The sequence below is a fragment of the Mesoplodon mirus genome (genome assembly GCF_964341445.2).
Source record: "Mesoplodon mirus genome assembly, chromosome: 10".
Classification (NCBI taxonomy): Eukaryota; Metazoa; Chordata; class Mammalia; order Artiodactyla; family Ziphiidae; genus Mesoplodon; species Mesoplodon mirus.
The window spans coordinates 10,032,435-10,054,769 of NC_138986.1; the positions used below are offsets into that span (position 1 = coordinate 10,032,435).

Here is a 22,335-nt window from a genome sequence, read left to right on the forward strand (position 1 = left end):
CACTGCTTCATTTAATTCTTACGGCAGTACTATGAGGTGGGTTCTATCCGTTTCTGTATTTTGCAGGTGAGGAAACTGAGGTCAGTGAGCCTAATAACCTAATCAAGTTCACATGGCTGAGAAGTGGTTTAGGACCAGAGCCCAGGTTTGGGCTATTAATTGCATTTTAACTGATGCATTCATTTACCCTTTCATCCAACATTTATTTATTATACATGACCAGGTAACACCCTGAGAGCCGGGACATATAAAAATGAATAAAGCTCTCCATCCCCATCTCAAGAAGTTCATGGCTTTTGCTGTTGTCGTTCAGACTGAACAAGAATGACAGATTGCCTCATTTTAAAAGATGATGTCATGTGTCTGTCTTTGAGAGGCTGAAAAGATTTTCTATGACTACCAGCCTCCGCTCAATGGCCACTTACTGAATCCACCACCTTTTGCAAATTAACCTCCCAGTCTGTGAAGACCGGGTCTGTCTGCTGGCCGCTGGCGCTGAGCGGCTCTGGGGCGGCCTTGAAGCTCCGTGTTAGCAACTCCTTAGGGTGCTTCTCTGCTCTTCCGGCTGGGGTTGTGCCAATCACGTCAGTTCAGCATGCTAGCCATCCAATCCCTTCGGTTGGACAATCAGTGAAACCGTGGGGTAGGAAGCGCATCACCACACAGCTGATAGGCTGGCAGTCTTCCAGGGATAAAGCCTGTCACTTACACCTAAAGCGACAACTGTTACGAAATTTCCCAGCAAAGTACAGAGAAAAGGCTGAGGCCTACTTTTTAGAATCGTGAAATGTTAACGCCGGCCAAATCCCCAGACATAGTGTACGGCTCACCGGGAAACAGCTGCGGGGCCTCTAACCAGGCTGGGACTGGGCTCCTGGCGCAATCTGCGACCCCTCACTGCCCCCTAGAGTCAAAGCAGAGCAGTGTTTCAAATAGACACAATATTAAAGTGCAGCGATCATCACCTTGGAGCAGGCAAATGATCCTCCCTGGTTGACAGCCTTGGAAAACACCGCCCCCGGGGTGCAGCCACAGCAGCTTCCCCGCCCGCACGCGGGGGAGGAGAGAAGTTTTGGGGGCAAAGGTCGTTCTCCGGACCGGTATTTAGGTTGCACAGATGGAGGCAGCGGAACCTTTCTCCTCCGCCTACCTCTCGCTTCCACCCGGTCCCAGTTGGCGCCGGACGCAGTAGTGGAGGCTTATAAACATGGAGTCAGAGGACGCTGGGACTGGAGAGTCGTCTTCTCGGCTGGGGGCTCCGGCGTCCACTAATGACCGGCTTTTCCTGGTTAAAGGTGTGGTGTGGTGAGGTGCGGGTGTCGGGGTAACCTCACCCGGGGCCCTAGCCTGCGCTGGAGCTGGCATTCCCACTCACACCCCGCCCAGGGAGACCTTCGCTTGGGCGCCCTGAGTTTAGTCCGTGGGCTGGTCCCACGAGCTGTTCTGTATGTGCTGCATTTCCCCCTTTCCCTCTGCAGTTTCTCTCGTGTCCTCCCTTTTCTAACTCCCACTATCTCTTTTTTCTCCCCTGGAGAAGCTTCACGCAGTTGTCCCCGGGAAGAGGGGAAGGGACCCTGCGCCTATTTTCTACCTTAGCATGGCCTCAGGAACTAGAGGTCGTGTGGTCACGCAGGTTTCCCAGGTGCTGTCATTTACCTTTGCCAAGAGCTGCTTAGCCATCGTTTCTCGAAATTCAAAAGTAATTTTTAAATAGTATCTGAAACTTACTTGTGTCCATCTTTTTAACGTAAGGTTTTTTGTTTTTTCCTCTCCCCACCCTCCATGCCCTACCCCCAAAATTCTTGACAGGTGGAATTTTCCTTGGTACTGTTGCCGCAGCGGGAATGCTGGCTGGATTTGTTACAACACTATCATTGGCTAAAAAGAAAAGTCCTGAATGGTTCAATAAGGTTTGTGACACCGAAATCCATTCATGGCGTTATTGTTGTTTACAAATCAATGGCAGCTGTTTTGACTAGGAAAAGTAAAGAAAGTGTTGATGGCCTTTCACATTACTTTAAGAAGTAAGCCAATGTGCACCTCATAGATTCAGGAAGTGTACAAATTAATCAACTGTATTTTCGTTTAAAAAGAAGTACTTAATTATGCGCTTTTTAAACTTTTAGCAGAACAAGACTTTGAAAGCTCATCCAGTACATTTCCTATTCACAACATGACATTAAATCTAAATCTAGGTAAATCATTCTCAGTTGTATGAGGCCCCAATACTATATGTACCACTAAAAAAGGGGGAAAAAAAGCCAATTAAATTCTTGAGACAACACTGCAAGAGGCGTTTCTCAGAGATGTTAAAATGATGAAATACAGTTCCTTTTAATACAGGTGAAAAACATAGGTCAGCTCCTTGAACCCAAAAACTATGCATGCTTGTGCAATGCAGCAGCCCCACTCCCTAGAAAATTGCCTGGCACATAGTAGGTGCTCATTAAATTTTGGTTGAATGACTCTAACCTATGGAAGGCAGAAAATCCTTATTCCATGAGCAAAATTGAGCAGTCATGCTGTCATGGACAGGTGTACTTCATTTTCCCAGTTGAGAAATTTTCTTCCCCTTGTGGTGGTTCTTCTGTATCGTTCTGTTTCTGCCCTACCCGCCTCATAAGGCTTATTTATCCATTAATTAATTGCTTCAACAAATGTTTATTTTGGATCTTTTATGTGCAGGCACTGTGCTAGCTAGGTGCAAGAGATACAAAAATGAACAAAACATAGGTACCCCTCAAAAAGCTAAGTCTGGTGTGGGAGACAGATGGTAAACAATCACACAAATAACAATGTAATTACAATTTGATATTTGCTTTGGAATACAGTGTTATGTGAAAAGTCATAAACTAATTGAATTCCTTTTTGACTTGTATTTATCTTTAATAATCTAATAATCATATTTAAGCCTTAAGAATGGCAAGAGACCGCATTTAAAGTGCATTTGGATTCCCCTCTGAATACTCAGAGTTCCTATGGAGTTTCCCAAATCACTGTTATGAGCTCATGGTCATTTTCCCCCTATGTCACAGAATATTTTCAGTGCAGAAATGTATATTTTGTGAAAGAAAGAAGTGAAACCTGACTGGTAGTGGTGCTTTAATAGTGGAGTTTTGGTTGGTTTCTAAATCCAAGTTAACATGATAACCTTTGGGTCACAGATCTTTTTTTTTTTTTTTTTTTTTTTTGCGTTATGTGGGCCTCTCACTGTTGTGGCCTCTCCCGTTGCGGAGCACAGGCTCCGGACGCGCAGGCCCAGCGGCCATGGCTCACGGGCCCAGCCGCTCCGCGGCATGTGGGATCTTCCCGGACCGGGGCACGAACCCGTGTCCCCTGCATCGGCAGGCGGACTCTCAACCACTGCGCCACCAGGGAAGCCCCACAGATCTTTTTTGAGAATCTGTTGAAAGCTAGCGATTCTCCCTCAGGAAAAAAAAGCACATATACATGTTCACAACTTTACATTCTATTTTGTGGTTCTGAGATTTGATATCACACATGGCCTTTATAGTCTAACATGGTGGTTTTCAAACTGTGGTCCACAGAACCTTGGGGATCCTTGAGACCCTTTGGGGGTCTGTAAAGTCAGTTATTTTCATAATACTGCTAAGATACCTGCACTAATGATACAGAAACAACAGAGGGTAAAACTGCTGGTGCCTTGCTGTAGTCGAGGCAGTGGCCCCAAACTATACTAGCAGGCATTGTTTTCTTCCTTCCTGTGCACCCGAGGTTAAAGCCATCATTGCGTAAGAGTATCCTTGATGAAGAAGTAACATTATTTATTTTTACTATCTTGACCCTTGAACTTAACCTCTTTAATATTCTGTGTGAAGAAATGGGAAGTACACATAAAGCGCTTCCGCTTTATACCAAAGTAATATGTTTTTCTCAAGAAAAAGCAGTTGTGTGAGATCCACACTGAACTAGCCACTTCTTTTCATGGCATACTTGTAAGAGCAGCAGACAAATTGTAGTTATTCAGAAGTGAGTATTTGGTAGACATTTTCTTGGAAATGAACAAAATGAACCTGTCTCTTCAAGCAAGCAATTGTTAGTATTTGTTGCCAGTGATAAAATTCCAGTTTTTAGGTAAAAATTAGATTTTAGAAAACTTGTGTCTGCCATTGTGAGCTTGCCAGCTGCTCAAACACTTAAAAGTCTTTTCTTTTTTTTAAGATTTACTTATTTACTTATTTATTTATTTAATTTATTTTTGGCTGCTGTTGGGTCTTAGTTGTGGCACGTGGAATCTTCATTGCGTCACATGGGCTCTTCGTTGTGGTGCACGGGCTTCTCTCTAGTTGTGGTGTGCAGGCTCCAGGGAGCATGGGCTCTGTAGTCGTGGCGTGTGGGTTCCCGAGCGCGTAGGCTCTGTAGTTGTGGCACATGGGCTCTCTAGTTGAGGCGCATGAGCTCAGTAGTTATGGCACGTAGGCTTAGTTGCCCCACGACATGTGGGATCTTAGTTCCCTGACCAGGGATCGAACCCACATCACATGCATTATAAGGTGGGTTCTTTACCACGGGACCACCAGGGAAGTCCCTAAAAGGCTTTTCTAAGGAGATTGGTAGGGATACGAATGATGTAATTTTTTGGTATTTAATAAATAAATGATGTCAACAGTTGAAAGATAACTGTTATCTTGGCAAATCATTATTTTCTGAATGATCATGATGCCTGGATACAAGTTCCATTCAAAAATGCAGATTAGACTAATGGATTTTAATGTAATAAAGTACAAAAATTCATTGATACGATTTTATATTCCATATTGCAGATAATTTTTAAGAAACTATTTGTTGAGTTTGGGTATAGTATCAAAGAAGGAAGGCTATTAAAATACTCCTCCCTTTTCCAACCACGTATCTGTATGAGGAGAGATTTTATTCATATACTTCAACCAATAAACATTGCAACAGATTGAATATAGACACATATATGAAAATTCAGCTGTCTTTATTAAACCAGACATTTAAAAGATTAACAAAAATGTAAAACGTTGCCTATCTTTGCACTAAATGTTTTGTAAGATGGTTATTTTAATTCACATAATCAGAAATCTTTGGGATCGAAGTATAAATGGATCCTCAGACCAGGAAGTTTGAGAACCCCTGTTTTGGAGGTTAAATATCCTTCAAGTAACAGTTATTTCAAGACCCATTTAGGTAATGAACAGACCATAAGGGTGAGTCATCATCTTTCTGATATAGCTACAACTTATGAGAAATTATAAAAATAAATCTTTAAAAAATATATATTGTTTTATGTTACAATGACACGGCTGTTTCTGTGATGTAAAGAATATAGCAAAATGTATCAGGTAAGAATGCTCTGTAGGGGAAATAGCTAGATTGAGCATTCTTTTTAAATATCAGTTTGATTTATGTCAAATTCAGCCCAGGATTAAACTGAAAAAAAAAAAACTAAACTAAAAACATGAACCTTATTCTTAGGTAAGCAGTTAACTTTCTGAAAAACTGAACAATTAATTCTTGATAGGTCCTGCACCTGTGAATAATAGATTAATTCTTGTTAAAATAGATAGAAGATAAGGGGCACCCATGTCTTTAAGCATAAGAGGTATTATAAACACAAAATAATGGAAAATAATTTTTTATCTTGGATATTAAATATCATAACTGCATTGTGATTTGTTAAATTCAAACTTCCATATGCACATGGCTTCATTTTAATTTAAATGAAAAAAAATAAACAATGTGGTAGTGAAGAAAAAGGTAGCTTTCATTTATATATATGTGACTAGCATATGTGGTTATATCTAAAGATCTTTTAAAGCAACATTATTTTTTGGCAAGTCAGTCTTTCCCTGCAACCAGTCAGTGTTCATTTTGAAAATTCTGAGCAGGCTATATGAAGGTCATGTGATGTATAACTCCAGCGGGTAAAGCTTGTGACTAGACTTTTAAAAACTTAATAATAAGGGCGGATCAATTTTTTTAACATCATTTCCACTACAATTCATTTTTGGAAGTATGTAGACAGTACCTGATAATAACTCACTTCCTTTCACAATCAATTTCTGAGACTGATATACAAATACAGCATGTACCTTTCTTTTTTTTAATCTGAAAGTTTGGCAAACCCAAGATTTTATTTGGAGTATTGCTATGTTATTAAGAGTTATTTTTATACATACTTACCTTATTTACTTAGCAAAACAAATGTGCGTTTGTGTAGACTTTTAAAAATTTATATATATCTGTAATACATATATAATTTCTTTTCTTCTTAGGGAAATAAGAGATTTTTAATTTAAGTTCCTAAAATAAAATTTAAGCCAAAGCACTTAAACTGACCCTGGTGTGATAATATTTGGTTAATGATACTGCTTCTGGATGAAAATGCAAGCCAATTAGAAATTAGTGCATTTGTGTGAGATCTGTTGCTGAAATTATAGCAACATGAGAAGAAGGAATAAGATTAGAGAGTAGTATATTGTTTTCTTCATAGAAAATGGCTGAAGAAAAATCTCTTGAAAATCTGGTCAGGACCAGGATATATCTACAAAAAGTATGTCGTTAGATAAGATCTGCTAGGTCTAGGCATAGGGATGCAGATAAAGTGTTTCAATGTACTATGAATAACATTCACAATCACAAATGCATGCATTAAAAAACCTTTATTAAGAAATGGGTTGAGCAATATAAAGAAAATTATTCTTAAAAAAAAAGACTTGAGTAAATGGAAATATATTTCCCGATGAAAGACAGGATGTTATAAATTTGCTGTCTCTTGCCAGTTAGCTAATGTTTGATGTCATTCTAATGAAAATGCTAATGAATGGGAGTTGGAGAACTTGACAAAACGTTTCAGGGTTTTTCTGGAAGAATTAATAGATAAAAATGGTAAAGAAATGTTTGATAAAAAGTAATGAGTATGGGCTTCCCTGGTGGCGCAGCGGTTGAGAGTCTACCTGCCGATGCAGGGGACACGGGTTTGTGCCCCGGTCCAGGAAGATCCCACATACCGCGGAGCAGCTGGGCCCGTGAGCCATGGCCGCTGAGCCTGTGCATCCGGAGCCTGTGCTCCGCAACGGGAGAGGCCACAACAGTGAGAGGCCCGCGTACCGAAAAAAAAGAAAAAAGTAATAAATATGATATACTCACTGAATATTAAGACTTTTTAATGATTCTATAATTAAATCTGTGTGATTCTGTTATTAAAAAATCAGTGCACATTATGAAAATAGCTTAGAAACAAACCTATCTAATTTTCTCAATAAGTTGGGAGGAGAAGGATTAATCTGTAGAGTGTTGCTGGGGCAGATGCTATTGGGGGAGTAAACTCCCTTTAGTTATCAGCTTCCATTAAAACTAAAGTAAATACCAGCTGAACTAAAAAGTTAGGGGTAAAAGTTTAAAAAAAAATACAGCTAGAAGGAAAAAGAAATGACTGTGACTTGAATGACGGAAGGTTTTTTTTTTTGTTCACTTTGTGTCTCTGTGTTACATTTTGGTAATTCCCTCAGTATTTCAAGCTTTTCTTTATTTGTTACAGTTATCTATGATCAGTGATCTTTGATGTGACTATGATAAAAAGATTACTGACTTGCCGAAGGCACCAATGATGGTTAGCTTTTTTTGTAGCAATAAGATGTTTTTTTAATTGTCATGTACATTGTTTATTTTAATCTCTTCATGTCTTCTATTACTTAAATAGGGGTTTTTTTATTAGTTATCTATTTCATATGTATTAGTATATATATATGTCAATCCCAATCTCCCAGTTCATCCCGCTACCACCCCTCCCCACTTTCCCCCCTTGGCGTCCATACGTTTGTTCTGTACATCTGTGTCTCTGTTTCTGCCTTGCAGACTGGTTCATCTGTACCATTTTTCTAGGTGCCACATATATACCTTAATATATGATATTTGTTTTTCTCTTTCTGACTTGCTTCACTCTATATGACAGTCTCTAGGTCCATCTGCGTCTCGGCAAATGACCCAATTTCGTTCCTTTTTATGGCTGAGTAATATTCCATTGTATATATGTACCACATCTTCTTTATCCATTTGACTGTTAGTGGGCATTTAGGTTGCTTCCATGACCTGGCTATTGTAAACAGAGCTGCAGTGAACATTGGGGTGCATGTGTCTTTTTGATTTATGGTTTTCTCTGGGTATATGCCCAGTAGTGGGATTGCTGGGTCATATGGTAGTTCTATTTTTAGTTTTTTAAGGAACCTCCATACTGTTCTCCACAGTGGCTGTACCAATTCACATTCCCACCAACAGTGCAAGAGGCCTCCCTTTTCTCCACACCCTCTCCAGCATTTGTTGCTTATAAATGTTCTGATGATGCCCATTCTAACTGGTGTGAGGTGACACCTCATTGTAGTTTTGATTTGCATTTCTCTAATAATTAGTGATGTTGAGCAGCTTTTCACGTGCTTCTTGGCCATCTGTATGTCTTCTTTGGAGCAATGTCTATTTTTTTTTTTTTTTTTTTTTTTGCTGTACGCGGGCCTCTCACTGTTGTGGCCTCTCCCATTGCGGAGCACAGGCTCCGGACGCACAGGCTCAGCGGCCATGGCTCACGGGCCCAGCCGCTCCGCGGCATATGGGATCCTCCCAGACCGGGGCACGAACCCGTATCCCCTGCATCGGCAGGCGGACTCTCAACCACTGCGCCACCAGGGAGGCCCAGGAGCAATGTCTATTTATGTCTTCTGCACATTTTTTGATTGGGTTTGTTTTTTTAATATTGAGCTGCATGAGCTGTTTATATATTTTGGAGTTTAATCCTTTGTCCGTTGATTTGTTTGCAAATATTTTCTCCCATTCTGAGGGTTGTCTTTTCGTCTTGTTTGTAGTTTCCTTTGCTTTGCAAAAAGATTTTAAGTTTCATTAGGTCCCATTTGTTTATTTTTGTTTCTATTCCCATTACTCTAGGAGGTGGGTCAAAAAGGATCTTGCTGTGATTTATGTCAGAGAGTGTTCTGCCTATGTTTTCCTCTAAGAGTTTTATAGTGTCTGGTCTTACATTTAGGTCTTTAATCCATTTTGAGTTGATTTTTGTGTATGGTGTTAGGGAGTGTTCTAATTTCATTCTTTACATGTAGCTGTCTGGTTTTTCCAGCACCACTTATTGAAGAGACTGTCCTTTCTCCATTGTATATCCTTGCCTCCTTTGTCATAGATTAGTTGACGATAGGTGCATGGGTTTATCTCTGGGCTTTCTACCCTGTTCCATTGATCTGTATTTCTGTTTTTGTGCCAGTACCATATTGTCTTGATTACTGTAGCTTTGTAGTATAGTGTGAAGTCAGGGAGCCTGATTCTTCCAACTCTGTTTTTTTCCCTCAAGACTGCTTTGGCTATTCAGGGTCTTTTGTGTCTCCATACAAATTTTAAGATTCTTTGTTGTAGTTCTGTAAAAAAAAAATGTCTTTGGTAGTTTGATAGGGATTGCATTGAATCTGTAGATTGCTTTGGGTAATATAGTCATTTTCACAATATTGATTCTTCCAATCCAAGAACATGGTATATCTCTCCATCTGTTTGTGTCATCTTTGATTTCTTTCATCAGTGTCTTAATAGTTTTCTGAGTACAGGTCTTTTACCTTCTTAGGTAGGTTTATTCCTAGGTATTTTATTCCTTTTGTTGCAGTGGTGTATGGGATTGTTTCCTTAATTTCTCTTTCCGATCTTTTGTTGTTAGTATATACGAATGCAAGAGATTTCTGTGCATTAATTTTATATCCTGCCACTTTACCAAATTAATTGATTAGCTCTAGTAGTTTTCTGGTGGCATCTTTAGGATTCTCTATGTATAGTATCATGGCATATGCAAACAGTGACAGTTTTACTTCTTTTCCAATTTGCATTCCTTTTATTTCTTTTTCTTCTCCGGTTGCCATGGCTAGGACTTCCAGAACTATATTGAATAATAGTGGTGAGAGTGGACATCCTTGTCTTGTTCCTGATCTTAGAGGAAGTGCTTTCAGTTTTTCACCATTGAGGATGATGTTTGCTGTGGGCTTGTCGTATATGGCCTTTATTATGTTGAGGTAGGTTCCCTCTGTGCCCACTTTCTGGAGAATTTTTATAATAAATGGGTGTTGAATTTTGTCAGAAGCTTTCTCTGTATCTGTTGAGATGATCATATGGTTTTTATTCTTCAGTTTGTTAATACGGTGTATCACATTGATTGATTTGCATATATTGAAGAATCCTTGTATCCCTGGGATAAACCCCACTTGATCATGGTGTATGATCCTTTTAATGTGCTGTTGGATTCTGTTTGCTAGTATTTTGTTGAGGATTTTTTTTTTTTTTTTTTTTTTTTGCTGTACACGGGCCTCTCACTGTTGTGGGCTCTCCCGTTGCGGAGCACAGGCTCTGGACGCGCAGGCTCAGCGGCCATGGCTCACGGGCCCAGCCGCTCCGCGGCATGTGGGATCTTCCTGGACCGGGGCATGAACCCGTGTCCCCTGCATCGGCAGGCGGACTCTCAACCACTGCGCCACCATGGAAGCCCTTGTTGAGGATTTTTACATCTATATTCATCAGTGTTATTGGTCCGTAATTTTCTTTTTTGTAGTATCTTTGTCTGGTTTTGGTATTAGGGTGTGGCCTTGTAGAATGAGTTTAGGAGTGTTCCTTCCTCTGCGATTTTTTGGAAGAGTTTGAGAAGGATGGGTGTTAGCTCTTGTCTAAATGTTTGATAGAATTCACCTGTGAAGCCATCTTGCCCTGAACTTTTGTTTGCTGGAAGATTTTTAATCACAGTTTCAATTTCATTACTTGTGATTGGTCTGTTTATATTTTCTATTTCTTCCTGGTTCAGTCTTGGAAGGTTACCTCTTTCTAAGAATTTGTCCGTTTCTTCCAGGTTGTCCATTTTATTGGCATAGAGTTGCTTGTAGTAGTCACTTAGGATGCTTTGTATTTCTGTGGCGTCTGTTGTAACTTCTCCTTTTTCATTTCTAATTTTATTGAATTGAGTCCTCTCCCTCTTTTTCTTGATGAGTCTGACTAAAGGTTTATCAATTTTGTTTATCTTCTCAAAGAACCCGCTTTTAGTTTTATTGATCTTTGCTATTGTTTTCTTTCTATTTCATTTATTTCTGCTCTGATCTTTATGATTTCTTTCCTTCTACTAACTTTGGGTTTTGTTTGTTCTTCTTTCTCTCATTCCTTTAGGTGTAAGGTTAGATTGTTTATTTGAGATGTTTCTTGTTTCTTGAGGTAGGCTTGTATAGCTATAAACTTCCCTTTTAGAACTGCTTTTGCTGCATCCAATAGGCTTTGGATTGTTGTGTTTTCGTCATCATTTGTCTCTAGGTATTTTTTGATTTCCTCTTTGATTTCTTCAGTGATCTCTTGGCTGTTTAGTAATGTGTTGTTTAGCCTCCATGTGTTTGTGTTTTTTACATTTTTTTCCCTGTAATTGATTTCTAATCTCATAGCGTTGTGGTCAGAAAAGATGCTTGATATGATTTCAGTTTTCTTAAATTTACTGAGGCTTGATTTGTAACCCAGGATGTGATCTGTCCTGGGGAATGTTGTGTGTGCACTTGAGAAGAAAGTGTAATCTGCTGTTTTAGGATGGAATGTCCTATAAATATCAATTAAATCTCTCTGGTTTACTGTGTGATTTATAGCTTGTGTTTCCTTAGTAATTTTCTGTCTGGATGATCTGTCCATTGGTGTAAGTGAGGTGTTAAAGTCCCCCACTATTATTGTGTTACTGTCGATTTTCTCTTTTATAGCTGTTAGCATTTGCCTTATGTATTGAGGTGCTCCTATGTTGGGTGCATATATATTTATAGTTGTTATATTTTCTTCCTGGATTGATCCCTTGATCATTATGTAGTGTCTTTCCTTGTCTCTTGTAACATTCTTTATTTTAAAGTCTATTTTATCTACTATGAGTATTGATACTCCAGCTTTCTTTTGATTTCCATTTGCATGGAATATCTTTTTCCATCCCTTCACTTTCAGTCTGTATGTGTCCCTAGGTCTGAAGTGGGTCTCTTGTAGACAGCATATATATGGGTCTTATTTTTGTATCCATTCAGCAAGCCTTTGTCTTTTGGTTGGAGCATTTAATCCATTCATGTTTAAGGTAATTATCGATATATATGTTCCTATGACCATTTTGTTAATTGTTTTGGGTTCCTTTTTTAGGTCCTTTTCTTCTCTTGTGTTTCCCACTTAGAGAAGTTCCTTTAGTATTTGTTGTAGAACTGGTTTGGTGGTGCCGAATTCTCTTAGCTTTTGCTTGTCTGTAAAGCTTTTGATACCTCTGTTGAATCTGAATGAGATCCTTGCTGGGTAGAGTAATCTTGGTTGTAGGTTCTTCCCTTTCATCACTTTAAATATATTGTGCCACTCCCTTCTGGCTTGTGGAGTTTCTGCTGAGAAATCAGCTGTTAACATTATGGGAGTTCCCTTGTATCTTATTTGTTGTTTTTTCCTTGTTGCTTTAAATAATTTTTCTTTTTGTCCTTAATTTTTGTCAGTTTGATTACTATGTGTCTTGGCATGTTTCTCTTTGGGTTTATCCTGCCTGGGACTCTCTGTGCTTCCTAGGCTGGGTGGCTATTTCCTCTCCCATGTTAGGGAAGTTTTCAACTATAATCTCTTCAAATATTTTCTCAGGTCCTTTCTCTCTTCTCCTTCTGGGACCCCTATAATGTGAATGTTGTTGCATTTAGTGTTCTCCCAGAGGTCTCTTAGGCTGTCTTCATTTCTTTTCATTGTTTTTTCTTCTGTTCCATGGCAGTGATTTCCACCATTCTGTCTTCCAGGTCACTTATCCGTTTTGCCTCGGTTATTCTGCTATTGATTCCTTCTAGTGTACTTTTCCTTTTAGTTATTGTATTGTTCATCTCTGTTTGTTTGTTCTTTAATTCTTTTAGGTCTTCGTTAAATATTTCTTGTACCTTCTTGATCTTTGCCTCCATTCTTTTTCTGAAGTCCTGGATCATCTTCACTATCATTATTCTGAATTCTTTTTCTGGAAGGTTGCCTATCTCCACTTCATTTAGTTGTTTTTCTGGTGTTTTATCTTGTTCCTTCATCTGGTACCTAATTTTCTGCCTTCTCATTTTGTCTGTTTTTCTGTGAATGTAATTTCGTTCCACAGGGTGCAGGATGGTAGTTCTTTTTGCTTCTGCTCTCTGCTCTCTCGTGGATGAGGCTATCTAAGAGGCTTGTGAAAGTTTCCTGATGGGAGGGACTGGTGGTGGGTAGAGCTGGGTGTTGCTCTGGTAGGCAGGGCTCAGTAAAACTTTAAAACTGCTGATGGGTGGGGCTGAGTTCCCTCCCTGTTGGTTGTTTGGCCTGAGGTGACCCAGCACTGGAGGCTACAGGCTCTTTGGTTGGTCCAGTGGTGGACTCTGGGAGGGGTCACGCCAGTGAGTACCTCCCAGAACTTCTACTGGCAGTGTCCTTGTCCCTGTGGTGAGCCACAACAGCCCCCCGCCTCTGCAGGAGACCCTCCAACATTAGCAGGTAGGTCTGGTTCAGTCTCCTATGGGAGACTGCTCCTTCCCCTGGATCCCAATGCACACGCTACTTTGTGTGTGCCCTCCAAGAGTGGAGTCTGTGTTTCCCCCAGTCCTTTGAAGTCCTGCAGTCAGATCCCCGCTAGCCTTCAAAGTCTTATTCTCTGGGAATTCCTCCTCCTGTTGCTGGACCCCCAGGTTGGGAAGCCTGATGTGGGGCCCAGAACCTTCACTCCAGTGGTGGACTTCTGTGGATAAGTGTTCTCCAGTTTGTGAGTCACCCACCCAGCAGTTTTGGGATTTGATTTTATTGTGATTGCGCCCCTCCTACCGTCTCATTGCAGCTTCTCCTTTGTCTTTGGTTGTGGGGTATCTTTGTTGGTGAGTTCCAGTGTCTTCCTGTTGATGACTGTCCAGCAGTTAGTTGTGATTCTGGTGCTCTCGCAAGAGGGAGTGAGTGCACGTCCTTCTACTCTGCCATCTTGAACCAATTTCCAGATGAGGGAAATTTTAGTAAGTTTAAAAGCATTAGAATGCATTTTTGACCAAAAACAAACAAACAATAAGCAAAATAAAAGGATAAAAGCATACCAAACAAGGGAAATATGATAGCACATATGATAGGTATAAGGGCTTCAAAGAACATTAATATAGAAAGAATATACAAATCAGAAAACTTTAAATGGACAAATAACATGAATATGCAATTCAAAAGATGTGAACATTGGCTTATAATATCTTAGACAAATACTCATTCTCAGTAACAATAGAAATGTAAGTTATAAATAGTCATATAAATTTCAAAGGTTTCTTTTTGTGTGTTTTTATTTTTACTGAGACCATCTAATGCAGGCCAACTTGAAATGGTCCTCATAAAACAGCATTGTAACTTAGAACAACCTTTTGAAAAACAGTTTGTAGTGTTTATCAGCTTATAAAATATTCATGCTTCTCCACTTAATTCTACTTTGAGGAATTTTCCCCAAGGACTTTATCAGAAATGCAAGTCAGTGTTTAGGCATAAAGAAGTTTTTAATATAAAAGATTAATATAAAAAAGTGAAACTAGCATACATTAATAACAAATGGCTAAGTAAATTATGATAAATCAGTGCTGTGTAACCAGTAAAAATATTTGAGTTTTTGACACAATGAGAGGATGAAAGTTGAAGATTAAAAACATTTTGATGGTGTTAAGTTGTTTTTAAAATGTCCACAATCAGAAGGAGAGAGAATATGTCAAAATGTTTAACATGGTTTACTGGATAATAAAATGGAGGTTTTTTTCATTCATTCTCATGCTTTCTCATACATACCAAATTTCCCACAATGATATATAATCAGAAAAAAATAAGATACAACTTTTGAGGAAGTTCAAGTTTTTATTGTTTCTGACTATTTTTGTTTGTTGATGTTTAATGTGTTTTAGCAGACAGGCTCACAGGGAAAAATAATAAATTCTTAATATTTCCTAAATTCTACAGTCTCCTTTAAAAATTTTTTTAAAGATAAATTACATTTCATATTCAGGTCAAACTATGGGAATAAGTGAATGCCCCTTGGTTACATTTCAAGTAGGCCCATAAGTATTATCACTTCTTTCTCTACTTCCAGTAGTGTAAATATTTGAATTATCCTAAGTAATGATGTTTTTATTCTAATTTACACTATGATTTGTTTCCACTTAAAAAGAGACTTTCACTTACATTTTGTATTGTGTTGTATTTAGAATCAGAAGTGATAAATGACTGAATGGCAAATTCCACTTAGTCTGTAAAGCCAGGCTGCTGAAATGCTCTAGCTTTTATAAGCCATGAAAACTTGAACAAGTTATTTAATCTCTCTCTACCTTAGTTGGTCTTTAGTAAAATGAGGATAATAGTACATGTCTCACAGAGTAAGGTGAAGTAAAATGCTTAATGAATTACTATATGCAAAATGCTTTAAACAGTGCTTGTCATATAGTAAGGGAGCAATATATATATAATTATGTGCATATATATATATATAAAATTATTAACTGTGATATAGTATTTGGAAATACAGAATCCCTGGGAGATTGCAGTCCTGCAATCTTATTTAAAAATTAATCTCATTTAAAAATAAGATTAGGGGCTTCCCTGGTGGCGCAGTGGTTGAGAGTCCGCCTGCCGATGCAGGGGACACGGGTTCGTGCCCCGGTCCGGGAGGATCCCACATGCCTCAGAGCGGCTGGGCTGGTGAGCCACAGCCGCTGAGCCTGTGCGTCCGGAGCCTGTGCTCTGCAATGGGAGAGGCCACAACAGTGAGAGGCCCGTGTACTGCAAAAATAAAAATAAAAAAATAAAAAAATAAGATTAATGGTCCTTTAACAGTATAAGGAAAAATGTGGCTTTGGTCCTTCTGATCAATGTAATTTAATCGTTAGTATCAATAGTAAAAAGGAACATTTAGCATGTGAATGCCATTTGTGCAGTTTTATTCATGAAACAATAGATATGGAAAAAGAACTCACCACATCCATAGAATATCACCATACTTTACAAAAAATTAAATTAGCTCCTTTCATGTTGTCAGAGCTTTACTGTTTTGTTGTTTTCTTATTATGAGCTCCTTCTAACCTAAATTAGTAGACACTAACCCTAGATATTGTCCTCCAATGAGTGTCTGACCAGTGTAGTGGAGGAGTATGTTTTTTATTTCAGAGTTTAAATCTTTAAATTAAAATACACTGTCAACTTACATTTTAAATTACTAAGTCATGGAGCTTCCCTGGTGGTGCAGTGGTTAAGAATCTGCCTGCCAGTGCAGGGGACATGGGTTCGAGCCCTGCTCCAGGAAGATCCCACATGCCACGGAGCAAGTAAGCCTGTGCACCACAGCTACTGAGCCTGCGCTCTAGAGCCCACGAGCCACAACTACTGAGCCCACACACCACATCTACTGAAGCCTGTGTGCTCTAGAGCCTGTGCTCGGCAACAAGAGAAGCCCACGTACCGCAACGAAGAGTAGCCCCTGCTCGCCGCAACTAGAGGAAGCCTGCACACAGCAACAAAGACCCAATACAGCCAAAAATAATAAATAAATAAAAATAAATAAATTCATAAATTACTAAGTCATGGAATTGGAAGAGACTTTAGAAAGTAGTACACCATTCCTCCCAGTATCTCTTTTTACAGTGCACCCACCCCTCCCCCAACCTCAGCACATTTCGTAATGGGGCAGTTATTCTTTTTTTTTTTTTTTCCTTTGGCCTCACCTGCAGGATCTCACTTCCATAATCGCAGGCCACAGCCATGAAAGCCTGGAATTCTAACCACTAGGCCACCAGGGATCTCCCTCGGTTATTCCTTTTTGAAGTGCTCATTGCATTCTTATTCTGTAGTCAAGTTCGTTATGCTGATAGTCTGAAAGTTGTTCAATTAGTATAATTGTAGATTTTTACCTTAATATTATATCTTGAATCTTGGGAGGAGGGTTACTGTTTTTTTTCTAGTTTCTTATTAATTGTTGCCAGGAGCTGAATTTCTACTGTATGTCAGGCGTCTTGCATAAATATTTAGAAGTCCTCACAATGAGTTATACCACAAGTCTTTTCTCAAATTTAGATTTAGCACACCTCTTCCAGGAAGCTTTCCTTAAAACTTGCCCTTCTCGCAAGTAGATGAGGTGTCCTCCTCCTCTGGGTGCACAGTGCCCTGTATGTATATGCAGTGCTGTCGTCGCCCTTCCCACTTAGATCATAAGTTACTTCTAGCTGTCTGTGTTTCCCCCTCCCTCACCAGGTCTTAAGTGTCCTGTCAGAAAGAAGTTGCTCTGTGTACCTAGCACGGATCTTGGCACGGTGCCTTACACACTCAAATGTTTGTCAGAGCAGTTGTGACTTAAGTCATGCAGTTATTAAGTGCATTAACTTGGGTTGGTCTGGCTTCCTAATATCATGGTGCTGACACAGGGAGTCATTAATTTCAAACAGTTTCCAAATATTTATTCTTTCAGAATGACGATTTTTACCAGAACCTTTGTGTCTTCATTGCAGGGAAGTGTGGCCACGGCTGCCTTACCGGAGAGCGGGTCTTCCCTTGCCTTGCGAGCCCTGGGGTGGGGCTCACTTTATGCCTGGTGTGGGGTTGGTGTGATCAGCTTCGCAGTCTGGAAGGCTCTAGGAGTTCACAGTGTAAGTAACTGCGGTCCTATAATCGGTATCTGGAGTGTTTATTCTACTTTGTGCGGTCTAAATCTTCCAGATTTTCACATTTGCATACAGTTTATTCACTATCTTGTGAAGTGATGACAGAGAATTGACTAAATTTTTACTGATAATTAGGCAGCTTCTCATTCCTAGTAAATCATATAAATAATTTAAATATATAAGGGTGGTGAAACTTCAAATATAATTAAGTAATGACTAATGCATAGCAAATGTTCGTTCTGTATAAATTTGTGGGAGCTACTTGTTCAGTAAAATAATTTGGAACAACTTTCTATGCTGTTTGACATCCATATATAAACATCGTTGTAAAATAAAGCATTTTAAAATTATTACTGAACTTATTAATGTGCTTTCACATTATTGGAGAAAGAGCCTAGTACCTGTGTACGTGTAACTTATACTCCAAGCTAAAAAGCTGTACATTCGGAATATCTGGCTTCTTTTTACGTGAACTACTGGTAGGACGTTCTGTGGACCAGGCTCTTTGTGACAGGTGCGAATTGGTGGTGGTTTAGAATGGGTGGCAGAAGTAGAGTTGATGAAAAGAGGTCCTGGATAGATTTCGAAGGTAGGGGCAACAAGGACTTGTTGTAAATTGAATGTGGGAGGTGAGAGGAAAAGTCAAGTCAAGGGTGTCTCCAGGCTTTTGGTCTGAACGACTGGAAAATGGATGGGACCCGTGTGAAAGGAGCAGATATTAGGGGATCATGTCAGGGGCTCCATCTGGGACTTATGAGTTTGAGGTAGATTTTAGATAGCCAAGTGGAGAGTCAAGTAAGCAGTTAGATATAGAAGTTGGAATTCAGGGGACAGGTCAAGGTGAAGATCTAACTCAGTATGTGGATAGTATTTAAACCATGAGATCAGATGAGCTCACATAGGCAGTGAATGGAGAGAGAAAAGAGAAGAGGTCTGAGGAAGGAGCTCTTGGTTTAGGAGCTCCTAAGGTTTAGAGGTTGAGGAACGAGGAGAAGGTTTCCCTGCTGGAGAAGCAGGGGTAACCAGGAGGATGGTGACTTGGATGCCAGGTGAAAAAACATCTTTCAAGGAGGAGGATGCTGGGTATAAGTCATGTAAGATGAGAACTGGTAGTTCACAGAGATGTGGTGGTCATTGGTGGGTAAAGCCTGAGTGGAGTGGATCGAAGGAGAATGGAGGAGAGAGCTTGGAGGCAGTGTGTATGGGCAAGTCTTGAGCTTTGCTGTAAAGAGAAAGAAAGAAATGGGGTCATAGCTAGGAGGGGGAATGGGATCAAGAGAGGTTTTTTTTGTTTTTTTTAAAGTTGGGAGAATTAACAGCATGTGTGTGTGCTGATAGGAGTGATTCAGTGGAGGGGGGAATTGACGCAAGGGAGAGGGAATTGCTGGAGTAATAGGTATTATTATTATTGAATTTTTCACATTTAGTTTAATCATAACTACATAGGCATTATTGTACTTTTCACTTAAAATATACTGATAGACAAACAGATGTCGCTTTTTTCCTAGTCTGAGTAACCTTTATTTTTTAAGTAACTGCCTGCTAGTCATTGCTAGTAACTATAAAGTAGGATTACTTGAAAAAAGTTAGAAAACCCATGACTGAAGATTTTTTTTTTTTTTTTTTTGCTGTACGCGGGCCTCTCACTGTTGTGGCCTCTCCCCCTGCGGAGCACAGGCTCCGGACGCACAGGCCCAGCGGCCATGGCTCACGGGCCCAGCCGCTCCGCGGCATATGGGATCCTCCCAGACCGGGGCACGAACCCGTATCCCCTGCATCGGCAGGCGGACTCTCAACCACTGCGCCACCAGGGAGGCCCCTTGACTGAAGATTTTTGATGATTTTTATTGTTACCTCAATTTTGCTTTGACCAATATAAAATCTCTTCTTCCATTTCAGGCATTGTGCCAGACATTTTAGACATAGCAGATTATTTAATCCTCACAACAACTATGAAGTAGGTGTTAATATCCCCCATTCTATAAATGAGGAAATAGGGACTCAGGTTAAGTCACACAGCTTGTAATTGGCAGAGTCAAGATTTGAAGCTAAGTCTGATGGTCTGCAGAACCTGGTTCATTTTCAATTTTTCCTCCCTTAGCTAAGGGGGGAAATAAAGGAGTAGGTGGAAGGGGCAAGGGGAAGGAGGTTGTGAATCTGGTTTTGACTGTGGAATGATCCACACAGTCTTGATCATTTGACAGATTTTACTGGGTATCATCAGTGTGGACCTCCCAACATCACAATTGACTTCAGTCTCGTATAGGACCAGCCATTCTTTTCTCATATGAGAGCAGTTATTTGAAAACAAATGGAAAAGATTGGGAGGAAATATGTTTGGTGATAATATGTGAAAGAATTATGGGTGTGTGGGTGAGTTTTGTATTTTACTTTTCTGTGTAATTCTTAAATATGTATTGCTTTGACAATAATACTGCTTTTTAAAAAATAGTCCTAGATTTTATTTTTATTAATTTATGCTGACTATAAAGCACAACTGCCTAGGAGTACACGAAACATCCTTGACTACATATGAAATCTGCTTTGGGGGAGGGGCATGCAAATAATAATAAAGTTATTAAGCTTTTGGTTTCTATAAAAATGACAGTCTGTTAGTACTTCACACTGAGTGCATGGAATTGACAGGTAATGTTTCTAGAGTTTAGTAATGTAGGTCATAAATTGAGTAGTAAAGTTTTAAGGTATTTGAAAATATGAACAGTCTTTGATTTAGAAGAGTCATAATGAATCAATCCAAATTTTCATAGACCAACAAAATTAGGTTATTTAAATTAAATTATATGCTTGAGAACTTGGGCTTTATGGGCTAGACTGTGCTATTTTAGTTTCTAGAATGTGAAATTTTTTGTTTTATGGCACTGATAAGAGGATTATTACCTAAATAAAATATTTGGGGGTGGGATTCTTTTCTGATTGGCACTATTGAATGTATGGAGACTTGGAATCCTTTTATATTGCATCTTCATGTCTTTAACCAAAAAGAGAGACTGCAAATAACCTCTCCCTACTGGTAAGTCATTAGGCATATCAGTTTGATTTCCACATCTGAGAAGTCTCACAGAAAAATGAACCCACTGATACTTTTTTAGGACACATCTTTTAAAAGCAGTCATGTTTATTAATTTGTTTATTCAAAAGACATTTGTGGGCCTACCCTGAGCCTGGCACTGAACTAAGACAGCGCTCCCCAGTGGACTGTTAGTATGTAAGGCATAGGTTTTTAAGCGTTATGGGTGACTTTCCAAGGAAATTCTTATTATATGACCCTGCCTTGAGGCTTGTGGAGAGCAATGTGGTATATTTTGGTTCTTCATTTAGAGAGGTTTTTTAAAACTTTTTTAAATTTTTTTATTAGTTTCTGCTTTATAACAAAGTGAATCAGTCATACATATACATCTGTTCCCACATCCCTTCCCTCTTGCGCCTCCCTCCCTCCCACCCTCCCTATCCCACCCCTCCAGGCGGTCACAAAGCACGGAGCTGATCTCCCTGTGCTATGCGGCTGCTTCCCACTATCAATCTACCTTGCGTTTGGTACTGTATATATGTCCATGCCTCTCTTTCGCTTTGTCACAGCTTACCCTTCCCCCTCCCCATATCCTCAAGTCCATTCTCAAGTAGGTCTGTGTCTTTATTCCTGTTTTACCCCTAGGTTCTTCATGACATTTTTTTTCCTTAAATTCCATATATATGTGTTAGCATACGGTATTTGTCTTTCTCTTTCTGACTTACTGCACTCTGTATGACAGACTCTAGGTCTATCCACCTCATTACAAATAGCTCAGTTTCGTTTCTTTTTATGGCTGAGTAACATTCCATTGTATATATGTGCCACATCTTCTTTATCCATTCATCAGATGGTGGACACTTAGGTTGTTTCCATCTCCGGGCTACTGTAAATAGAGCTGCAGTGAACATTTTGGTACATGACTCTTTTTGAATTATGGTTTTCTCAGGGTATATGCCCAGTAGTGGGATTGCTGGGTCATATGGTAGTTCTATTTGTAGTTTTTTAAGGAACCTCCATACTGTTCTCCATAGCGGCTGTACCAATTCACATTCCCACCAGCAGTGCAAGAGTGTTCCCTTTTTTCCACACCCTCTCCAGCATTTATTGTTTCTAGATTTCTTGATGATGGCCATTCTGACTGGTGTGAGATGATATCTCATTGTAGTTTTGATTTGTCTTTCTCTAATGATTAATGATGTTGAGCATTCTTTCATGTGTTTGTTGGCAGTCTGTATATCTTCTTTGGAGAAATGCCTATTTAAGTCTTCTGCCCATTTTTGGATTGGGTTGTTTGTTTTTTTGCTATTGAGCTGCATGAGCTGCTTATAAATTTTGGAGATTAATCCTTTGTCAGTTGCTTCATTTGCAAATATTTTCTCCCATTCTGAGGGCTGTCTTTTGGTCTTGTTTATGGTTTCCTTTGCTGTGCAAAAGCTTTGAAGTTTCATTAGGTCCCATTTGTTTATCTTTGTTTTTATTTCCATTTCTCTAGGAGGTGGGTCCAAAAGGATCTTGCTGTGATTTATGTCATAGAGTGTTCTGCCTATGTTTTCCTCTAAGAGTTTGATAGTTTCTGGCCTTACATTTAGGTCTTTAATCCATTTTGAGCTTATTTTTGTGTATGGTGTTAGGGAATGATCTAATCTCATACTT

General features: G+C 39.5%; 1 protein-coding gene across 1 annotated transcript in view; it reads left to right on the plus strand.

Moving 5' to 3' along the window:
* The first annotated feature begins 1,152 nt into the window (after positions 1 to 1,152).
* TMEM242 (transmembrane protein 242) overlaps positions 1,153 to 22,335 on the plus strand; it is a 55,769-nt gene continuing 34,586 nt past the window's right edge. Inside the window, exons 1-3 of the mRNA XM_082634049.1 lie at positions 1,153 to 1,295; positions 1,810 to 1,910; positions 17,499 to 17,636. Of these exons, the coding sequence (XP_082490175.1) occupies positions 1,208 to 1,295; positions 1,810 to 1,910; positions 17,499 to 17,636 (327 nt within the window). The 5' untranslated portion in view covers positions 1,153 to 1,207. The remainder of the gene's footprint in view (positions 1,296 to 1,809; positions 1,911 to 17,498; positions 17,637 to 22,335) is intronic.